The sequence below is a fragment of the Peromyscus maniculatus genome, chromosome 15 (assembly GCF_049852395.1).
Source record: "Peromyscus maniculatus bairdii isolate BWxNUB_F1_BW_parent chromosome 15, HU_Pman_BW_mat_3.1, whole genome shotgun sequence".
Lineage (NCBI taxonomy): Eukaryota > Metazoa > Chordata > Mammalia > Rodentia > Cricetidae > Peromyscus > Peromyscus maniculatus.
In genome coordinates this window covers 24,133,900-24,152,904 of record NC_134866.1, presented here as the reverse complement: position 1 = coordinate 24,152,904, position 19,005 = coordinate 24,133,900, and the positions used below count along the sequence as shown (strand labels likewise).

Genomic DNA, 19,005 nt, shown 5'->3' with positions numbered 1-19,005 from the left:
GACATATCACAGTCGTGATCTGATGTGTGGAGTAAATTGTTTTTAAAATGAATTTCCTCTTAAGTTGTTATTTGCATCAGGTGGATGAGTTCTGACTGAAGAATTAAACATTCAAGGCCACAGGTATCCTCAAGGTATTGATATACTTTAATATATTTTGTGAAAATAATGATTATTAAATATTTAGATGTCAAGGTATATCTTTATTCACCTATGGCAATAATGATAATCTTTTTTATTGTTAATTTCGGAATATATCTGTGCATTTGCTACTAACTGCTTAGCTCACCGTGCCCTAACACGTAGTAAAAATTTTAGAAAATAAAGATTTTAGCATAGTCCAGTCCTATGGGGGCTCCACAGCCACCAGTCCATAGTTCATGGGTTTCCACTAGTGTGGTCCGTCATCTCTGCACTTCCTCCCATCATGATCTCGATGTCCCTCGCCTACAGTATCTCTCCTCTCTCTCATCAATTGGATTCCCAAAACTCAACCTGGTACCTGGCCGTGGATCTCTGTATCTGCCTCCATCCTCACTGGACAAAGGCTCTATAATAACAGCTAGGTTATTTGCTAGGCTGGTCACCAGAGTAGACCAGTCCAGGCACCCTCTGGACCACTGCTAGCAGATCAAGGTGGGGTCATCCTTATGGATTCCCAAGAGCCTCCCCAGCACCCTGCCTCTTCCTATTCCCATGATGTCATCATCTATTATGGTATCTTCCTCCCTGCCCTCCCACTCTGTCCTTGTTCCAGATTGACCCTCCCATTTCCCTATGTTCTCATCCCCCACTCCTCACCCTCTGCCACGCCCCCACACCCAGTCCACTCATGTAGATCTCATCCACTGCTCCTTCACGGGGTCATCCATGTGTCCCTCTTTTCCTGTTAGCTAGTCTCCCTGGAGATGTGGGTTGCAGTCTGGCCATCTCTTCCCTCCCATTTAGTATCCACTTAATAGTGAGTACATACTATGTTCGTCCTTCTGAGTCTGGGTTACCTCACTCAAGATGACATTTTCTAGATCCATCCATTTGCCTGCAAATTTTATTATATCATTTTTTTTCTGCTGAGCAGTACTCCATTGTGTATATGTACCACAAGTTCCAGGAATCCAATTGATGAGAGAGAGGAGAGATACTGCATGCAAGGGACATCACGATTATGATGGGATGATGTGCAGAGATGACTGGCCACACTAGTGGAAGCCCATGAACTGTGGACTGGTGGCTGTGAGGCCTCCATTGGACTGGACTAAACCCTCTGAACACAGAAGATAGTTGTTTGGCTCGAACTGTTTGGGGGGCACCCAGGCAGGGGGATCGGGATCTGTCCCTGGCACATGAGTAGGCTTCTGGGAATCCAGTGCCTGTGGTGTGACACTTTGCACAGCCTTGATGCAGTGGGAAGGGGCTTGGACCTGCCTAGGCTCAGTGAGCTGGGCTCTGCTGACTCCCCATGGGAGACCTCGGTTTTGGGGATGTGGGGATGCAGGGTGGCTTGGGAAAGAGGGCTGGGGAGTGGGAGGATGAAAGAGCCCTGTCTGGGGATAGCATGAGGAGTGAGTAGAAAATTTTTTAATAAAGAAAAATAAAAGAAGAGAAAGAAACCAAAAAAAATGTTAATTTTTCTGTAGATACAACCTTGGGCCTTATTAGAAAATAAATAAAGCTTAGGGGCAAATTCATAGTACAAAGTAAAAAAAAAAGATTTTAGCATAGTTTTAGTCAATTACATAAAGAGTAAAATATTAGTAAGGAAGAAAATAAAATATGTAAACTCAGTAATATAAAGTATTTCCCAAGATTCAATAAAATGTAACAAATATGCTTAGTTTATTCTAAATTTGTTTTCTCATGTTTCATGCTAGAAAGGGAATTCCATTGAGTCAGACTTATCACAACTTAAGGTGTCCCAATCTCACTGTAATTCAGACAGCTCTGGTTAATTTTTTCAGTGGGTCTTAAACCAAAAAGAATCATCATAAGAATTAGAGATTTGTGAGAAGTGGGTTGATAATACTGGTCCATATACATTATATATATGTGACACATTTGTCTAAAAAACAAGTTTCCTTAATAATAAAATTGATAAAATCCACAATAATTTAGCCCATTATCATTTATACGTTGTTCAAACTTTCTTTTAATCCTATTCATATCATCAATTACTTAAGAGGAAAGAGTAAATGAATGCACAAAAGAATAACTAGGGGTCTGGAGAGATGATTCAGTAGTTAAGGGAACTTGTTTAGGGCACTGGTTTGGTTCATAGGAACCACTCCAGGCATCTCTCAAATGCCTATGAGTCATTTCAGGGCTTGCGACTCCCTCTTCTCACCCTCATGGATACTTGCACACACAGTGCATATCTACACAAGAACACACACACATAAGCACATGTATAAATTTTTTAAATGAAAGTGTGTTTAAAAACATTGGATAACAAAATGAGAAGAAATTGCCTCATTCTATATAACATAGATTTTAATCATCAGTAATTGCTGCAAATTTAGCAACCAAAATATAAACAAAAAGGGCCATTGCCATGATATCACAATTATCATGAAATTGTGTAATAACTATATTTTTAGATTTCTTAAGTTCACATTAATATCTGGTAAGCAGAGCTAAAACTCAAGCATTCTATATAGTACAGTGAAAAAGCAGAACCCAGATTAACGAGACTGGCAAATTTTACCATCTAAATTCACAAGGATTTTATAAAAACTTTGGTGTGAAAATTTGTGCATTGAAATGCATATCATGTGTCTTTTACATATGTTAACTCAGTGAAATATTAAAATCAATGTTGGTGCTAAAGCAAATGTAACTTCTTTTCATTAATTAAATACCTTTCTGCTTTAGCACACTACAATGTGCACCACACTCACTATTTGAACAAATTTTCCTCATTTGTGAGAAAGAAAATATTGGCATGAAAGAAGGAAACATATTCTACAGAAAAGAATGAATATTAAGAAGGAAAAAGCTCATATTTGTAGACCAAGGTAATATTCCAAGCTAGTTGTTCAATGAATACTACACATTTGAAAGCGCAACTGAAACAACTTTGAGTTGTAAGCTGAATTGCTTTATTTCACTAGAAAAAATGTCACTCAATGCTGGCAAGCTAATTAACTATTCTAAAAATCCATGCAATGGATACTGAAGTGCACACAAAATTGTTGAGAAAAGGAACAGATAGCACCCCAAGAATCAGTCAAAAATGGCCAAATTATTTTTTTCTCTTTTTCAAGAAATCTATTTTAAGAAGACTATGTTTGAAAATAAATATATTTTATCTAAAATTTCCCATTCCCTTAATTTCAATTATTATGTAGTTGTATTATCCATGAAAAGGAAACATATGTCATTGGCACACATTTTGTCTAGTCATTTTATCTAGTCATTTTATATTTAATGTTAGAAAAATGTTTGTACAACATGCAAGGATAAAATTGTGAACTGAGTGATGGTATTTTAGATCTGCACAGCAGCTTTCATTACCAAAATGCTGAGGCCACTTTTAGAAGGCAAAGATACAGGGCACCTTTGTAAACTATATTGAATCAATCTGACTACATAACACAGAGAGACAGTCAGTAATAGTGTACTGCAGTATGCACACTGGTGTCTTGAAGAGGAACAATCACGATCTAAAAGTTACTGAGCCAGACTACATCAATTTCTCACAGGAGCAGATGTGTGGTTTCATGGTTCACCAAAGAGTCACAAGCACATGATAGCTTCCAAAGTATAGATACTGAAACATTCATAAAGATGTCAAAATTATACTTCATGGCTAGAGCTGGTCTCAGAAAACCTGTGTTATCATGTCTTTAGCTTTCAGGCTCACTGTAAGTTGTGAACATTTCTTACTAATTATTGTACTATTATTAGTACTTGTTACTGTAATATTATCAGTAATTATTTCTTACTAATTATTAAAGAAACTATTTTATTTTGACTTATTTTTTTCACCTAGATACAAAGCCAAAATTTGCTTCATTAATTTCTTTCAGGTGAAAATTTTTTTTCAGGGATGACATTCCTATCTCTAATTATAGACTACACATAGAAAAGAAAAACATAGTCATCAAATAACATGTGAAACACATATGACAAGAAACACAGAGACTACACACATGAATATCACGACCAATAATGCAATGTGTTTCCTACTTTCAGTGGCCACATTGATTGTACAAGGTGTAGTAATAACTCTCCTGCATGCCAACTGCATGGAAACCATTAGAATGAGTGGCTATGTTCTGTTTGAGCCTGTGTCCAACTTCATGGACTAGTCAAAATATGGACATCCTCTACAACTTGATCAGGTGTGTATTTCTTTGATACTCTCAGTTTGCTGTAGAAAGAACTTTCTTCTTAGATAGAGAGAAAGCCATATTTATCTGTAGCTATAAGAATAGGTATTTAGAATGTATTTGGGAATTGTACTAGAAAAAGTGGCAATAGTAGGTTCACTTCTAGGATCCACAGCTTGGACAGATAGCAGGCTATGTGTGCAGGACCAGGCATGAACTCCTTCATATTGATTGGACCTTATATCTAACCAGAGGACTGTTGTTTTCTCCTAAGACAATGGTGCCACTCTGGTACTCTTGGGAGTATCTTACACGGAGGTTATTATTGTGATTCATACGTTTTACAGCTCAGTGAGATTTCTAATTATTTTTCTCCCTTGGAAACATACATAGCAACTTCAGATATTATGAGAGCTAGTCATCAGGGAGAGGCTTCTATGTCAGTTTTGCTACATCCCCAGGCTTGGTGGCATTAGTGTGTAGTTTCTTTAGCAATAATGTCTTACCTTCAAATTCTGGGAGGCAACAAAGTACAAATGAACATGGGGTGCCCATCCCTAGTTGATACATCTACAACACAGTGCCTACATCTAAGTTTCAGAAAACATTATCCAAGAGGTGATGGAAAAAATGTAAGAGCTAGATGATTAGGATTATCTCCAATGAGATAATGTATAACACATATGAAGAGTTACTTCCATAAAATCCTAACAATATAGTTGCCTAAGCAATACAAATAAGGACAGCATCAGGTGGTATTTGAAAATGCAAGAGGAAATGCTTATAAGACACTTCCATAAACAAATAGTTACAGGCTAAATAAGAGAGAGAGAAGGAGAAAGTACTCTCCAGGGATATGGCTCCTAAGAGGTAAGACAATCCCAAGTGTGAAGCCCTAAACATATAGTTATCAACAGAGCTAAATAAACATATGTTTATATATATATATATATGTGTGTGTGTGTGTGTGTGTGTGTATGTCTGCTTGACACAGAGAGACCTACTGAATAGACTATATATATACATATACATATACATATATATGAGTTTACATATATACACATACAGATAGATTAGATAGAAAAGTAGATGATAGATAGACAGATAGACATATGTGTTTGTGTGTTTGTGTGAAAGAGAGAGAGAGAATATATTTTAAGAATAGGATAGAATGTACAGTACTATAAGTACAGTACTCATGCAGAAAATACACAAAAGAACAATAAAATGAATGTAAAAAGATGTAATATCTCAGTAATCTTTATTTGTAATAAAATAAGAGTTTTATTTCTTTATTCTCATGCATAGATTTTTACTGTATCATAAATTGGTGACAAATATGATCAATAAGCAATGCAACGCCAAGAAACTAAAAATTCCTCACAAATTATCTGTCATGGTGAGTTCTCAAGAAATTCCATCAAACCTGAATATAATAACAAAGGAAATTTTAAATGTTCAAATTAGTGATATAACCTAGATATACTCATAGTGTTCAGAGATAGTTCACTTAGGGGAGACTAGGTTTTTCTTAATTTGTATGTACAGCAACAATGAAATATGATGAATTCCTCCAACTTCTCAACTATTGTAGCAATAAGATAATAAGAAGTTATTTATGCTATGATGATAATTTTTTAATTCAATGTAAATTACAATTTTAAAAGGGGACATATTGGTTGAATTGTCAGTTTTATCAAAACTTTGATGTGAGATTCAGGGGAATTTTTTAAATGTGAGACCTACTGAATAAGAATGGCACATTAAGAAACTTACAAATCATTTGGACTGTAGCAACTCTCCAAAATACCATTCTATGCATCAGTAAATACACATCCCTATCCCACACATACTGTCTTACCTAATTGCCCTCTAATAGTCCAACTCTGGCAGATTATTTGCTGAAGCCACTTTTATTGCTCACCCTGTACCCTGAAATTACTTTGTTGCCTATAGTCTTAAACACAAGTTGCTAGTGGTTTGCTTAGGAGTTATTAAGGTACAACAAAAGTAGTATTAGGTTCACACCACAAAATAATTGCAAAGTTTTTATAGACGATAATGAAAACTACAGAGAAAGTATATGTAATCACAGATCATCAGGGTGTCTGAGATTTAAGATGTTAAAAACAACATAACAAAAGTGATCTGCATTCCAAATTGTGAATATGCTATACTGATTATGCAGTGAACAAAAATTATTTTGATGGCAAGAAAGAGAATACCATGACTTCACTGCAAACATGAAATCTGACATTGAGTGTCGGCAGCAGTAAGTTTGCTGCCTTAATTTTAAATGCCCTTTTTTGTCCTGTCCCAGTTAAGTTGTTTGTGTGAAAAATGTGCAGATGGGTTCCGGAGGGTGCTGGGGATCAGTTCCCCTGTGGTTTTTCCTGTTTGGAAAACAGTGTCTCGCTTGCCTCCGGATACAGAGTAACCATTCCTTGACCCCTGCTATTAGAGGGGTATATAAGCCCTTGTTGGTACAAATAAAGAGAGCTGCTTCCCTAACGAACTGAAACTGGGTGTCTAGAGTGCTGTTTAACCTCGGCGTCCCTTGCCAGATTTCGTGCGTAGGTTGCAGCAATTGAGCTCTAACATTGTACCACAAAGATTCATATATTATACAAAGTGAATTGATAAGCATGTCAATAAAGTCTCATTAACAGCAACAGGAAGTAAAGCAGGGTTTGATTTGTAGGTTGTTCTTTAATAACCCTTCTGGCTCATACGTAATAGTGGATATAAATGATCACATTCTGGAGTAATATCTCTGGCTCAAATCTAAATTGGTTTGAAAAATAAGTGCTTCCTGAGACGAAATTCAAAGGTTCAGAGAAAAACTGATCACAGGTTCCACAAACAACCAAGCTAATCAGTCAAGATCAACTCTACATTGGATACATCACTGAGAACGGTTATTTATCAAGAATGAAATGGTGAATACCGTCAATACCATGGTGTTTTCTTCAGTTCTGAGACTTATACTATTTAAAATATGTTGAAATTTGGATAAGACCCGCCCTACCACAGAATTTATATGTTCTTATCTGAGGCTCTAGCTAGAGTCACTGCTTTGGGAGGATCTAAGTTCAGAAAATTGTATCTCATTGAAAGAAGTAATTTACATGGTCAGCTTATTAGCATATTTAATCTTTGGATTCTTCTTTTAATGTGTGCATTTTGTCACCCACAAAGTGGAGAAAGTTGTCTTCCACACATAAACAGTTATAACACTCTGTTGAAGCTTATGGGGATGAAGATCCGTGATGTACTGATACCTAGGAATCTTTTATCCTTATCTAAATTTTTATCGGTTGTCAGAATAATTATACAAAGTATAATACCAATCAACGACAGTTATTAGAAACTGTCCAAAGCTAATGAAATTATATGAGAATCTAACATATTTTCTCCTATGTTAATGTATATGGTATCCAAAGGTAGGTAATTAATATGAGCATTGATAGTGTGAAATTGAAGTTGGTGTTACTTGAAACATAGTAAACAATTGTACTTATTAACTCATTCCTGAATTTAGAACTGAAGTACTTTCCTGGACATTTTGCTGAATCTTTGGATCACTACTCCAAATTCACAATGAATAGAAGAATTGAGATATTTTTCTACCAGAATAATAAGCTAAAACTTCCACCTTTCTTTGTAAATAAATTATGGATAACTACCAGAATTCAACATGTGAAATATAAACATACAATTTACAATTTTATATTTTCTTGTGGTAACAATTCTAGAAGCTTGTTCACAAAAAAATAGCCAGATATTCCTTAATATGTGTTTTTATATATTTAAGTGGGCTTTGATAGGTATCATTTGGAAGTAAATAGCTGAAATACATAGTAAGCTGCTGCTTTCAATGAATACCTGAAAATAGGCAGTGTCTACATTTGAATAAGGAAACCTTATGCTTCAGTGATTATGGAAAAAATTTGTGTAACCATTTTATGGCAACTACAAAATCTAATAAGGATTGACATTTTAACTCAGTTTTATAAGAACAAATAGCTAATACCTAATCCTTCAAAGCTACTTAATTTCTCATTTTTTAAATATTTTCTAGCTCGTTATCTAATATATAGGGTATAATATTTCTCCTTTGATAAATTTTGCTTGAAGGAAACAATTAAAGGAAAAAAAATATTAACAAAATGGCGTGAGTGGAAGTTTTCCCATAATTGTAATCAGGGAGAAATCGTTTATGCCATTCTTGTTATATGTGTCATTTGTCTTTGTTAGGGTGGAAACAATGCTGTATATGTGTTGCTTGTGTCAAGGGCAAATGTGTGGCTATGCATTTTCTATTTACTGTAAGAAAATGACCAGATTCCTTCTTTTTGACAGGCAGAACACTCTGGAATAAAAAGACAAAGTGTGCATACAAGTCAAGTTCATCTCAAGTAAATCTAAAGTTGAAGCAATTAATCAATAATGAAGTAATAGAATTTTAAATGAGTTGTAGTACTGATACGGATTTTGTCATGTTAATGTCATCATGTATAACTGAGGACATCTGCCATCTGCCTTCTTCTCTATGGTAATGCGGTACTTTATACATCTATATAATAGTGCAGTAAGTCTTGTTACTTAGATCTTATCCACAGTCAAGAGAGTGCACCCAGACAGTGAATGATTGGCGAGCCTTAGCTAATCTCCATGTGTGATTTATAATCCTGTCCAGCATTGTTAGGCATAATGTCCCCAGCAATGTAGCATGGAAGAAGTAAAACAATATTTCATTTTAACTTTTTATCATAGTTCATGATTTCATGATTTGGTATACTGCCTTTGAAAAGGAAGCATGTGCATGTGTGTGTGTGTGCCTTTGAAAAGGAAGCATGTGCATGCGTGCGTGCGTGCGTGCGTGTGTGTGTGTGTGTGTGTGTGTGTGTGTTTCTGTAAGAACGCAGGCCTTTCAGTAATGAAATAGCATCACCTAGGGAATTTCTATGTGAGTGGATGACTTAGAGCATCATTACAGTGAAGCAAGCTTGAATTCAAATTCTGTTTCATCAGTTTAAAAAGTCTTGCTTGACCTCTGGTAAATCACATAATATTAGAATATATATTTTGTTTAAAAATGTAATGGAAAGTTTCACATATATATTAAATTATATATATATATGTATATATATATGTATATAAAACAGATGCTGATTGGTCAAATAAACTATAGGAAATATTGAAATGAATTTGAGCAAAAATCATGAAGTAAATATTGATAAAATTATTTATTTCACAAAGTATGATGTTCTATGTTAACATTATTAAAGTATTTTATCTAAAAACTTTATTACATTATGAAGTATTATAAAATTAAAATATAATATGTTTAATGTAACAGAAAATCTACATGATTGAAAGTGAATGAAAAGTCTAATCATTGTCAATTGGAAATGAATGTAGGAAAAGATGACTGTTATGATTGCAAAACTTCGTGAATAGTAAAAGCTTATGCACTGACATTTGGGTTTCTAATACAATCATGTTTAGAGATGGGCTTTGGGGGTCTTCAAATTTTGAGGGCTCTATGTCTGTAAATATAATACTTTGTCTACACATTCAGGGATTGATGTGTTATTGTTTAGTTACAGAAGCTATAACAATGGAAATATATTGAAGAAAGTAAATGCATGGGGAAAAGACCACGGAGATAATGTCTAGACTTCCTTCCCTGTCTCTTCTTTGTTACTTTCTGGCCAAAAGAACGTGGGCAGCCAAGTCGTCATGATCTCAGTATGGTGGTATTCTGGGAACCACATACTCACAATCAATTGACTTAGCAATTACGAAATTAAGACCTCTGAAATTGTGAATGAAAATCAGTATTCCTTTGTTCAGTATTACTTTGTCAAATTGCATGAAAAGCTTAGCACACAGTGTGAAATGAAATGCTTCTAACACACAGTGAAAAAGAAAAAAAAATATTGTTTATAACTCTTTGGGAAAGTAATTTATATCCATTGTTCCTTAAAAACAAATTCAATGATGAAGTGAGTATATATATCCTCACTTCTCCAATACACACATTTTATGACCAGGATATAAAATGTTATGCATAATTAACTATCCATGCAATACTGTAATAGCTGTTATTTCTTTCTAGAAAAATTATTTTGGGGTTCTATTTTTAAAATTTTAATTTATTAGGGAAATAAAACTCACTTTGTGCTTATTGTCATCAATAAATGCTGAAAATGAAACCTGCAATACACCAGAAACAAAAGTGTATTTTGTTTTTCTAAAGAAGCATCCTCTCTATTCTGTAATTTTCTTACCCTTTTGAGTTTTGACTCATTGTGGTTAGGAACTCATTCTTGACAGTTGTTTTTCTCAAATTAGACATACATTTAACCTCATTTATTAATTACATCAGCATTTTTACAAATGTGGTAATGGACGTTTCATGATTTACTCATGTCTACATGTACATAATTCATGAAAATTAATTGAATTTTTATTTTGTTAAGTTCTTGGTATTTTTTGTACCATGTTTGATAACAATTATCCCCTCTTACCCATGTCTACCAAGATTGAATCCCTTCTAATCCAACTTTTTGCATTGTTTTTCTCATAAAGGTCAAAATGTGCTGCTCATGTATTATTGTATGTGTGGGCTTCTCTTTGCATATTGGGGTTTAGTCTGTCTCGGGGTGAACAGGTGTTGTGCCTGCTTTCACAACCACTGTGAGTACATACATGTAGCTGTCATGCTGTGTATTGAAGATGCTGGTTTTTTTTTTGTTTTTTTTTTTAAGATTTATTTATTTATTATGTATACAGCATGTATGACTGCAGGCCAGAAGAGGGCGCCAGATCTCATTACAGATGCTTGTGAGCCACCATGTGGTTGCTGGGAATTGAACTCAGGACCTCTGGAAGAGCAGTCAGTGCTCTTAACTTCTGAGCCATCTCTCCAGCCCCCAAAGATGCTGTTTTCACACAGTCATTCATGAGCTCCAGGTCATGCACTTATTCTACTCCTTTCTCCACAATAATCCATGTGCTATTTGAGGAAGGCTTGCATGATATGTATTTTCCATATTGCATTAGACATTTTTCTTTCTTTTATTTGCTAAAACACAAGTTATACGTCTCTGTGTTGATCATCATCTACTACAAACAGAAACTCCCCTGATGAGAGTTTGTAGATGCCTTAATATACAGGTATTATGATATCATTAGGAGGTGGTTTAATACCATGTCTGCATAGGAGAATAATAGCAGTAGGTTCTATTCTAGAGTCTATGATCTTCTACCATAGTTTGTTGGGTACATAATGGTGCCAGGCATAAGTTCCATCCTGTATAATGGGTTAAATTCAATCAGATGGTAAGTTAGTTATTCCTACCATATCTGTGCCACTATTGAAGCAGTTGGCTTGTTTTATCAGACCTGTCAATACTGTACCTCACCATTTATACATCTGTATAACATTGTTAAAAACATTATCCTTTGGTAACATGCACAGCATTTTCCATCAATATGGAAAATGACCGCTAAACATGAATCTCCCATTTCAGTACTAGCTTGATTTCTCTATATTCTTAAAAGCAGTTTATATCATGTGTTCATCAGTAAGTAGAGTTTTACTGCCAGGTCCTGGAGGGTAACCAACAGCTTTGGCAATTGCCTATAAGGTTCAAGAGATTTTGAAACCTCATTAGTGACCCACTCCAATAGAAATCATTATGCTCATTTGGCATTTAAGCAGATTAACTTATAATATTTTTATAGATACTTCTAAATATTATTCTTACTTTTATTACAAGTTAAAAATGTAATAGAGCTAGACATTAGGACATGGGTGTAAGTATCATTACAAAGGCCAAGAAAGTTGTATTTTTATAGTTCATGATATATGTGTGTTATATATGAGTGTGTGTACACATGTGTTTCGTATATAGAGAGACAATTAATTTTAAAAAGTCATGAATATAAAAGAGAGAAATACAGGGGAAATGAGAGAAAAGGAAGGAGAAAATCATGAAAATATATTATTATCTGAAAAAATAAATAAGTTTTTTTTTTTTATAAAATACATTTTGGTCATACTGTTTCTAAAAACATCAAAAGAAAACAAAATGTGTACATAGGTACATACAAATATGGAGTCTGTTTTCTGTTGATCAGCTTTTTGTGCACGCATGGCTGTACTGCAGTCTAGATGATATAGCCACTAACACTAAAGTAGAAAATGATGATTTTACCTTGCCAGCAAGTATCAATTGCAAATAGCTTCTTGGTTATGGTTGGGAGACTGTGTCCACTTTTACTTCTTAGTGCTGAACTCTTTCTGGCTAAACATGTGTAAGTCCTGGCCATGCTTTCACAGTCTCTTTAAATTCATATACCTATCAGTTCCGTTGTGTCTAGAAGATAATTCCTTGGAGTCATCCACCAACTCTGAATCTTACATATTTTCTGCTTTATGTTCAGCATAGTTCGGCGTAGATCTCTGTGCTTTGAAAGAAAGAGTTTGCTAATGATATCCTGTCTCATACTCTACATATTATCCTGTCATGGGTCAAATTATTATATACTGCAAGAAGAACCATCTCTGATGAAGGTTGAGCAATATTCTGATCTACAGACATAACATAATATTAGGAATTGTTTCATTGTTTTATTTTTCAGTGGAATAACAGATTTTACCCTAAGCCTATTATCTTGCATTTCCTCTGGCTCTTGGCCATTGTAGCAGTGTCATGTGTGTGTTCTGTCTCTTAAAGTGGACTAAAGTGGACATTAAATCCAACCAATTGGGTTTGTACTCCAGAACATTGGTACCAGTATTGTATCAGTATTTTTTGCAGGTATGTCTGTGTTGCAGGTTACAAGGTTTGTAACATGGTGCAGTTGATGGTTACTTTTCTCCTTTGTTAGTGTACGAAGTGCCTTCCAGAACCATAACACTTGTCAATAGCGGAACACTGAATCTCCCCATTGAACAACAGCCCTATTTCTCCATGTTTGTTGACATAAGTAAGTTGTGCACTCATGCAGAGATTGCACCTTCAAATGCCAAGATAAAGGATAAAGCAAACTGAAAGCAGAAAAGGGCCATGAATTCTCATACCCATTCCCAATACCATACTTCTTTCAGCAAGATTGCATGAAACTATAAGCTCCCCAGACAATATTCTCAAGTGGAAACCAAACGTTAAAATACCTTAGCCTCTGGGAAACCTCATTCCTGCCACCACAAATATAACAGAAAATAATTGAAAACTACTTTGCAATGAGATCATATAAATTTTATAGAATATACACTACTGTTTCCGTAATATTTAAAGAACACTTAATTCTCATAAAAATATGTAACAATAAATTCACTATTTTTAATGTGATGTACTTCATATGCTGTAGAAATGTGAAAGAATTTTGAGTGCATATTTTAGATTGAAGTAATCCTCTGCAATTTAGATAAACCATAATTTTAACTTAGATGAAAAAAATCAATTCTTATTTCTTATACATCATTCATACCTAACTTCCAATGTTATAAATGCCTCCAAACTCATATATCCAGATATCATACAGAATCAATTAAAATAACCTAAGGTTTTTCAATGGAACAAAACAAAAGATTTGACCCTTGCCAGATATTTTCACTTCTCCTTCAGCCTTGTCAATGCATCATCTGTGAATAACATCCAATGGAGATATATTGTCATCAATAAAGAAGTACAGAGCAGAGCTATTTCTCCAACACCGAAACCTAAATGCCACTATTTAGCTCTTCTAGATTGGCTATATTTCAGGGAAGATAGCTGCAATATTTCTCAATTGTACCTAAAAGGTTTGTAGAAGTAGACCTCATGTTCAAGAAAGAAGCAGACATACTTTGGGACTTGATGGATGCATCACATAAAATACCATCTGTGGTAGACTATATAACTGCCATTTGTCAGTGATTAGTAGATTTACTGAGAAAGGCCTACCTAGATAAGAGAGAGAAAGAGGGACATAACATCTGCACTCTCCAACAGAAAGAGTCATCAGCAAAGTGGGAAAACACAGATGTGTCATTCATCTTTTTAGGTGGTACAACACCACATAGCAAATTACTTTTTAACCTACCACAATCATGTATCCATATAGATAATATATGTAAACACACACACACACACACATATAGATAGATAGATAGATAGATAGATAGATAGATAGATAGATAGATAGATAGATAGATAGATAGAGAGATAGAGAGGGGGGGGCTTTATAGAGGAACTAGCAAGAGATGCCACTCAGGTGGCATCTCTGACATTTTTGGAAAACTCTTTATACATGAACACATGATTTTTGATAAAGAAGTCAGAAATATACAATGGAAAAAATAAAGCATCTTCAACAAATGATGCTGGTCTAACTGGATGTCTACATGTAGAAGAATACAAAAAGATCTATATCTATCATACTGTAGAAAACACAAATCCAAGTGGATCAAAGACCTCAACATAAAACCAACTAAACTGAACCTGAAAGAAAAGGGAGTGGGAAATAGTCTTGAAAACATTGACACAGGAGACAACATTTTGAACAGAACACCTATAGTACATACACTAAGATCAACAATTAATAAATGTCATTTTATGGAACTGAAAATTCTTCTGTAAGGCAAAGGACACTATCAATAGGACAAAAAAAATCAGCCCCCAGAATGGGGAAAGATTTTCACCCAGTCCACAATCTAACAGATGGTTAATATCAAAAATATATAAAGAAGTAAAGAAACTAAACATCACCAAACTAAATAGTCTGATTTAAAAAATGGGTAGAAATCTAAACAGTGACTTCTCAATAGAGGAATCTCAAATAGTCAAGAAACATTGAAAGAGATGTTCAATATGCTTGGCCATCAGAGAAATACAAATCAAAATGACTCTGAGATTACATTTTACACCTATCAGAATGGCTACGGTTAAAAACAAAAATGACAGATTATGATGGAGAGGATGTGGATCAAGGGGAACCTTCTTCCATTGCTGGTGGGAGTGCAAACTTATACCGCTACTTTGGAATTCAATATGCCAGTTTCTCAAAAATTTAGAATAGCTATACTTCAAGACCAGCTATACCACTCATGGGTATATACCCAAAGGACACTCTACCACTCTTGTTCAACTATGCTCATATCAACTTTATTTGTAATAGCCAGAAACTGGAAACAACCTAGATATCCCTCAACTGAAGAATGGATAAAGAAAATGTGATATATTTACACAATGGAGTATGACTCAGCTGTTAAAAACAATGACATCATGAAATTTGCAGGCAAATAGACAGAACTAGTAAAAACCAACTTGAGTGAGGTAGCCCAAAGCTCGAAAGACAAGCATGGTATGTACTCACTTACAAGTGGATATGAGCTGTAAAGTAAAAGGTAATCATGTCACAATCCACAGACCCATAAAGTAACAAGGAGGACCTAAGGGGGATGCAAGGGTCTCCCTGGGAAGGGGAAATAGAATAGACTTTGCAAATGGACTTGGGGGGTGGGAAAGATTTGGAATAGGAGAGATCAGGTGATTTGAGAGGGAGAAAATACTTGAAGAAATTACAGGAATTGGGAGGTATTTCAGGATCAAGATAAAAGGATACTACAAAAGAAACACCATGTAATCCAAGAAAGTAACCCTAGCAAAGAAACCTAGATACATGGTATGTGGAACATAAACTGGCCATCTTCTATAAGCACACAATGTCTCAAGTAGAGGGACTGTGACACTAACCCAACCCATAAAATCTTTGAACTACAGTATGTCCTGCCTGCAGTGTGTTCTGGGACTAGAGCCTGGCAGAATCATCATCAGAGAGACTTCAGCTAGCAACTGATGGGAGCAGATGCAGAATTCCACAGCAAAATATTAGGCAGGGCCCTGGCAGTCCTGTTCAGGTCGGGAAGGAAGGCTCAGAGGAACCAGAGGGGACAGAAACACAACCCACAGAACCAACTGACTGGGACTCATATAGGTTTGCAGAGATCAGGGAGCCTATATGAGTCTGTCTTAGTTTTATATTGCTGTGAAGAGACACCATGGTCATGGCAACACTTACGAAGAAAACATTTAATTGTGGTGGCTCCCTTACAGTTTCAGAGGTTCAGTCCATTATGATCATGAAGGAGAGCATGTGTACACACATAAGCGGTGCTGGAGCTCAGAGTGCTACCTCTTTCAGACAACAAGAAGTAGAATGAAAGTCACACTGAGGGAAGCTTGAACAAAAGAGACCCCATGCCTGGCCCCCACAGTGACACACTTCCTCCAACAAGGCCACACCTCCTCATAGTGCCACTTTCAAATCACCATGTTCCCCTCCCTGGCCCCCAAAGGTTCGTAGCCATATCATAATGCAAAAAAAAAAATGCACTCAGTCCAACTTCAGAAGTCCCTATACTCTATAACAGTCTCAAACTTGTTTCAAAGTCCAAAGTCTCTACTGAGATGCATGGCAGTCTCTTAACTGTGATCCCACAATGAAAATCAAAATAAAAAAAATCAAATCACAAACTTCCAATGTATATTGGCACAGGCTATACATTATCATTCCAAAACTCAGGGAAGGGAGCATAATGAGAAAATACGGGGCCAAAAACAAGACCAAAAACAGGCTGGGCAAACTCCAGACTCTAAAGCTCTGTGTTTGATGTTGAAATGCTCTTGAGATTTCCAATTCCTTTCAGCTTTTTGATTGCAACACACTTCCTTCTCTTGATCTGGTTCCACTCCATGTTAGCAGCTCTCCCCAGCAGGTATCCCAAGGCTCTGACATCTCCAACATCTTGGGTTCTCCAAGGCAATTCAGACTTCAACTTCACAGCTTCATACAATGGCTTCTCTACTAGGCCTCCATTCTAGGACACCCGTGATACATTCTTGGCCTCAGTGGCTTTATTCCATATCTCTTTTCTTCTATACTTCATTCTAAAGCCAGAACCAAGTGGCTGAAGCTGCCAAGCTCTGCCTCTTGTTGGGGCTGGAATATGGGCACCTCGTTCAGTTACATCTTCAGTGTTATCATTTCCAGTATCCTCCTCACTACTTCCAGGTCCCACAGCCACGTGTGCATTGTCAGTAGTCAGGCAGAATGCTTAATCACCCCAGAATGTTAGCATTTCTGGGGTTCCACGGCCACACATGTGCCATCCACATTCAGGCCAAGTGCCTACTCATGTCAGAGCCTTATATCTTGCACATGCATGATGTGGCTATGAAAACTCCTATACCCATGCATGAGGTTATCCTTAAAAGCAGACTCCACCCATTCCCTCCCCACTTTCAGCCACACTTCCCTCCATCAGGCCTGTTTACTTCCCACCTTTCCCTATTCCCTTAAAACAAAACTCTTAAAATAGGTTTTGTTGTGTATTTGTGGTCCATTCTCACTACTGGTAAATACAATTGGTGCCATGAGACTCAACAGGTCCCCTTAGCACCCCTGGGGCATACTGGAACCTTGCTGGACCCCTGCTCCATTTGCAAGATCCCAAGTTCGATCTGCCCAGCCAATGGATCACTTCGCACAACACCGGCTACTTCAATTGGTGCAAATGATTTCCTAGACCCTTGGGAATGGCTGTCGATCATCTGGCATTCCAATTTGGTGTCTTTGAAAGCAGGGGAACCCCTATTCATGGTCTTTAAGGATTCGATCCGTCCCTTTTTTCAGATTATCACCTCGGGTCATTCCCCGGGACTGAGGTCTGAGGACTAGGTTTTCTTTTCTCGAACATCTGTCCCTTAGGCTCAGGCTCAGGCCCCTGCTCTCTACTTGTTGATGGACCATTGAGCATCTTGAGCCATTTATCTATCCTCACTTAATCTCCAGGACATCAGAAATCAAAAAGCCATTGGATCTCATTTACTTATTTTTCTCTGCCTCAGCCATGGGAAATAAGCCTTCCAACAATATAAGCCTGATATCTTCTCTGAGGTGTCTTTAAGCTCAATGTCTTAAAGACTTCTGAGCTTATCTACTTACGCATTCAGAAATGGCTCAAATACCCCTTAGATAACAATCTAAAATGACCACCTAACTGCTCGTTGGACCCCGATATTTTATGGGAACTTTCTAATTTCTGTCAGTGAATGAGCAGATGGAAAGAGTTGCTTCACATTTCAGCCTTTTTCTATCTTAGCTCCAAATGTTCCCTTCTTGCTTCCTATTTACCTGTTCACCTGCTGCTAGCTATGCCACCTGAACTGGAGGAAACCCTCACTGCCATCCTAGAGCCTAATTAATGCACTCCACCTTTCCAACCTCAACATACAACCGCTCCTTCTTCCTCTACAGCAACAGTTCCTTGGACCCCTCCAGCTCCTTCCTCCTCCTTAATAATGTACAGCTCCAACAATACCCACTCTCATTCCAGACCCTTATGGGACTTAAACCTACTATCTCTGACCTTATAAGAAAAAAGCTACTTCATGCTACCTCTTCTCCTTTTAATACCCCTATACTTCTAGTTAAGAAATCTAATGGAACCTGCTGCCTGGTTCAAAACCTCTGGCTCATTAATTCTGCAGTGGTCCCCCTCTATCCTGTGGTGACTAAACCTTACACACTCATTTCCACTGTCCCTTCAGGAACCTCCCATTTCTCAGTTCTGGACCTCATGGACACTTTCTTCTCTATTCCTCTCAGCATTCAGTCT

At 36.5% G+C, this 19,005-nt stretch overlaps 1 protein-coding gene across 1 annotated transcript in view; it reads right to left on the bottom strand.

The window, feature by feature from the left end:
* LOC143268784 (uncharacterized) overlaps positions 1–18,144 on the bottom strand; it is a 51,449-nt gene extending 33,305 nt beyond the window's left edge. The window contains exon 1 of the mRNA XM_076552328.1: positions 18,029–18,144. Within this exon, the coding sequence (XP_076408443.1) occupies positions 18,029–18,144 (116 nt within the window). The remainder of the gene's footprint in view (positions 1–18,028) is intronic.
* Between the last annotated feature and the right edge of the window lie 861 nt (positions 18,145–19,005).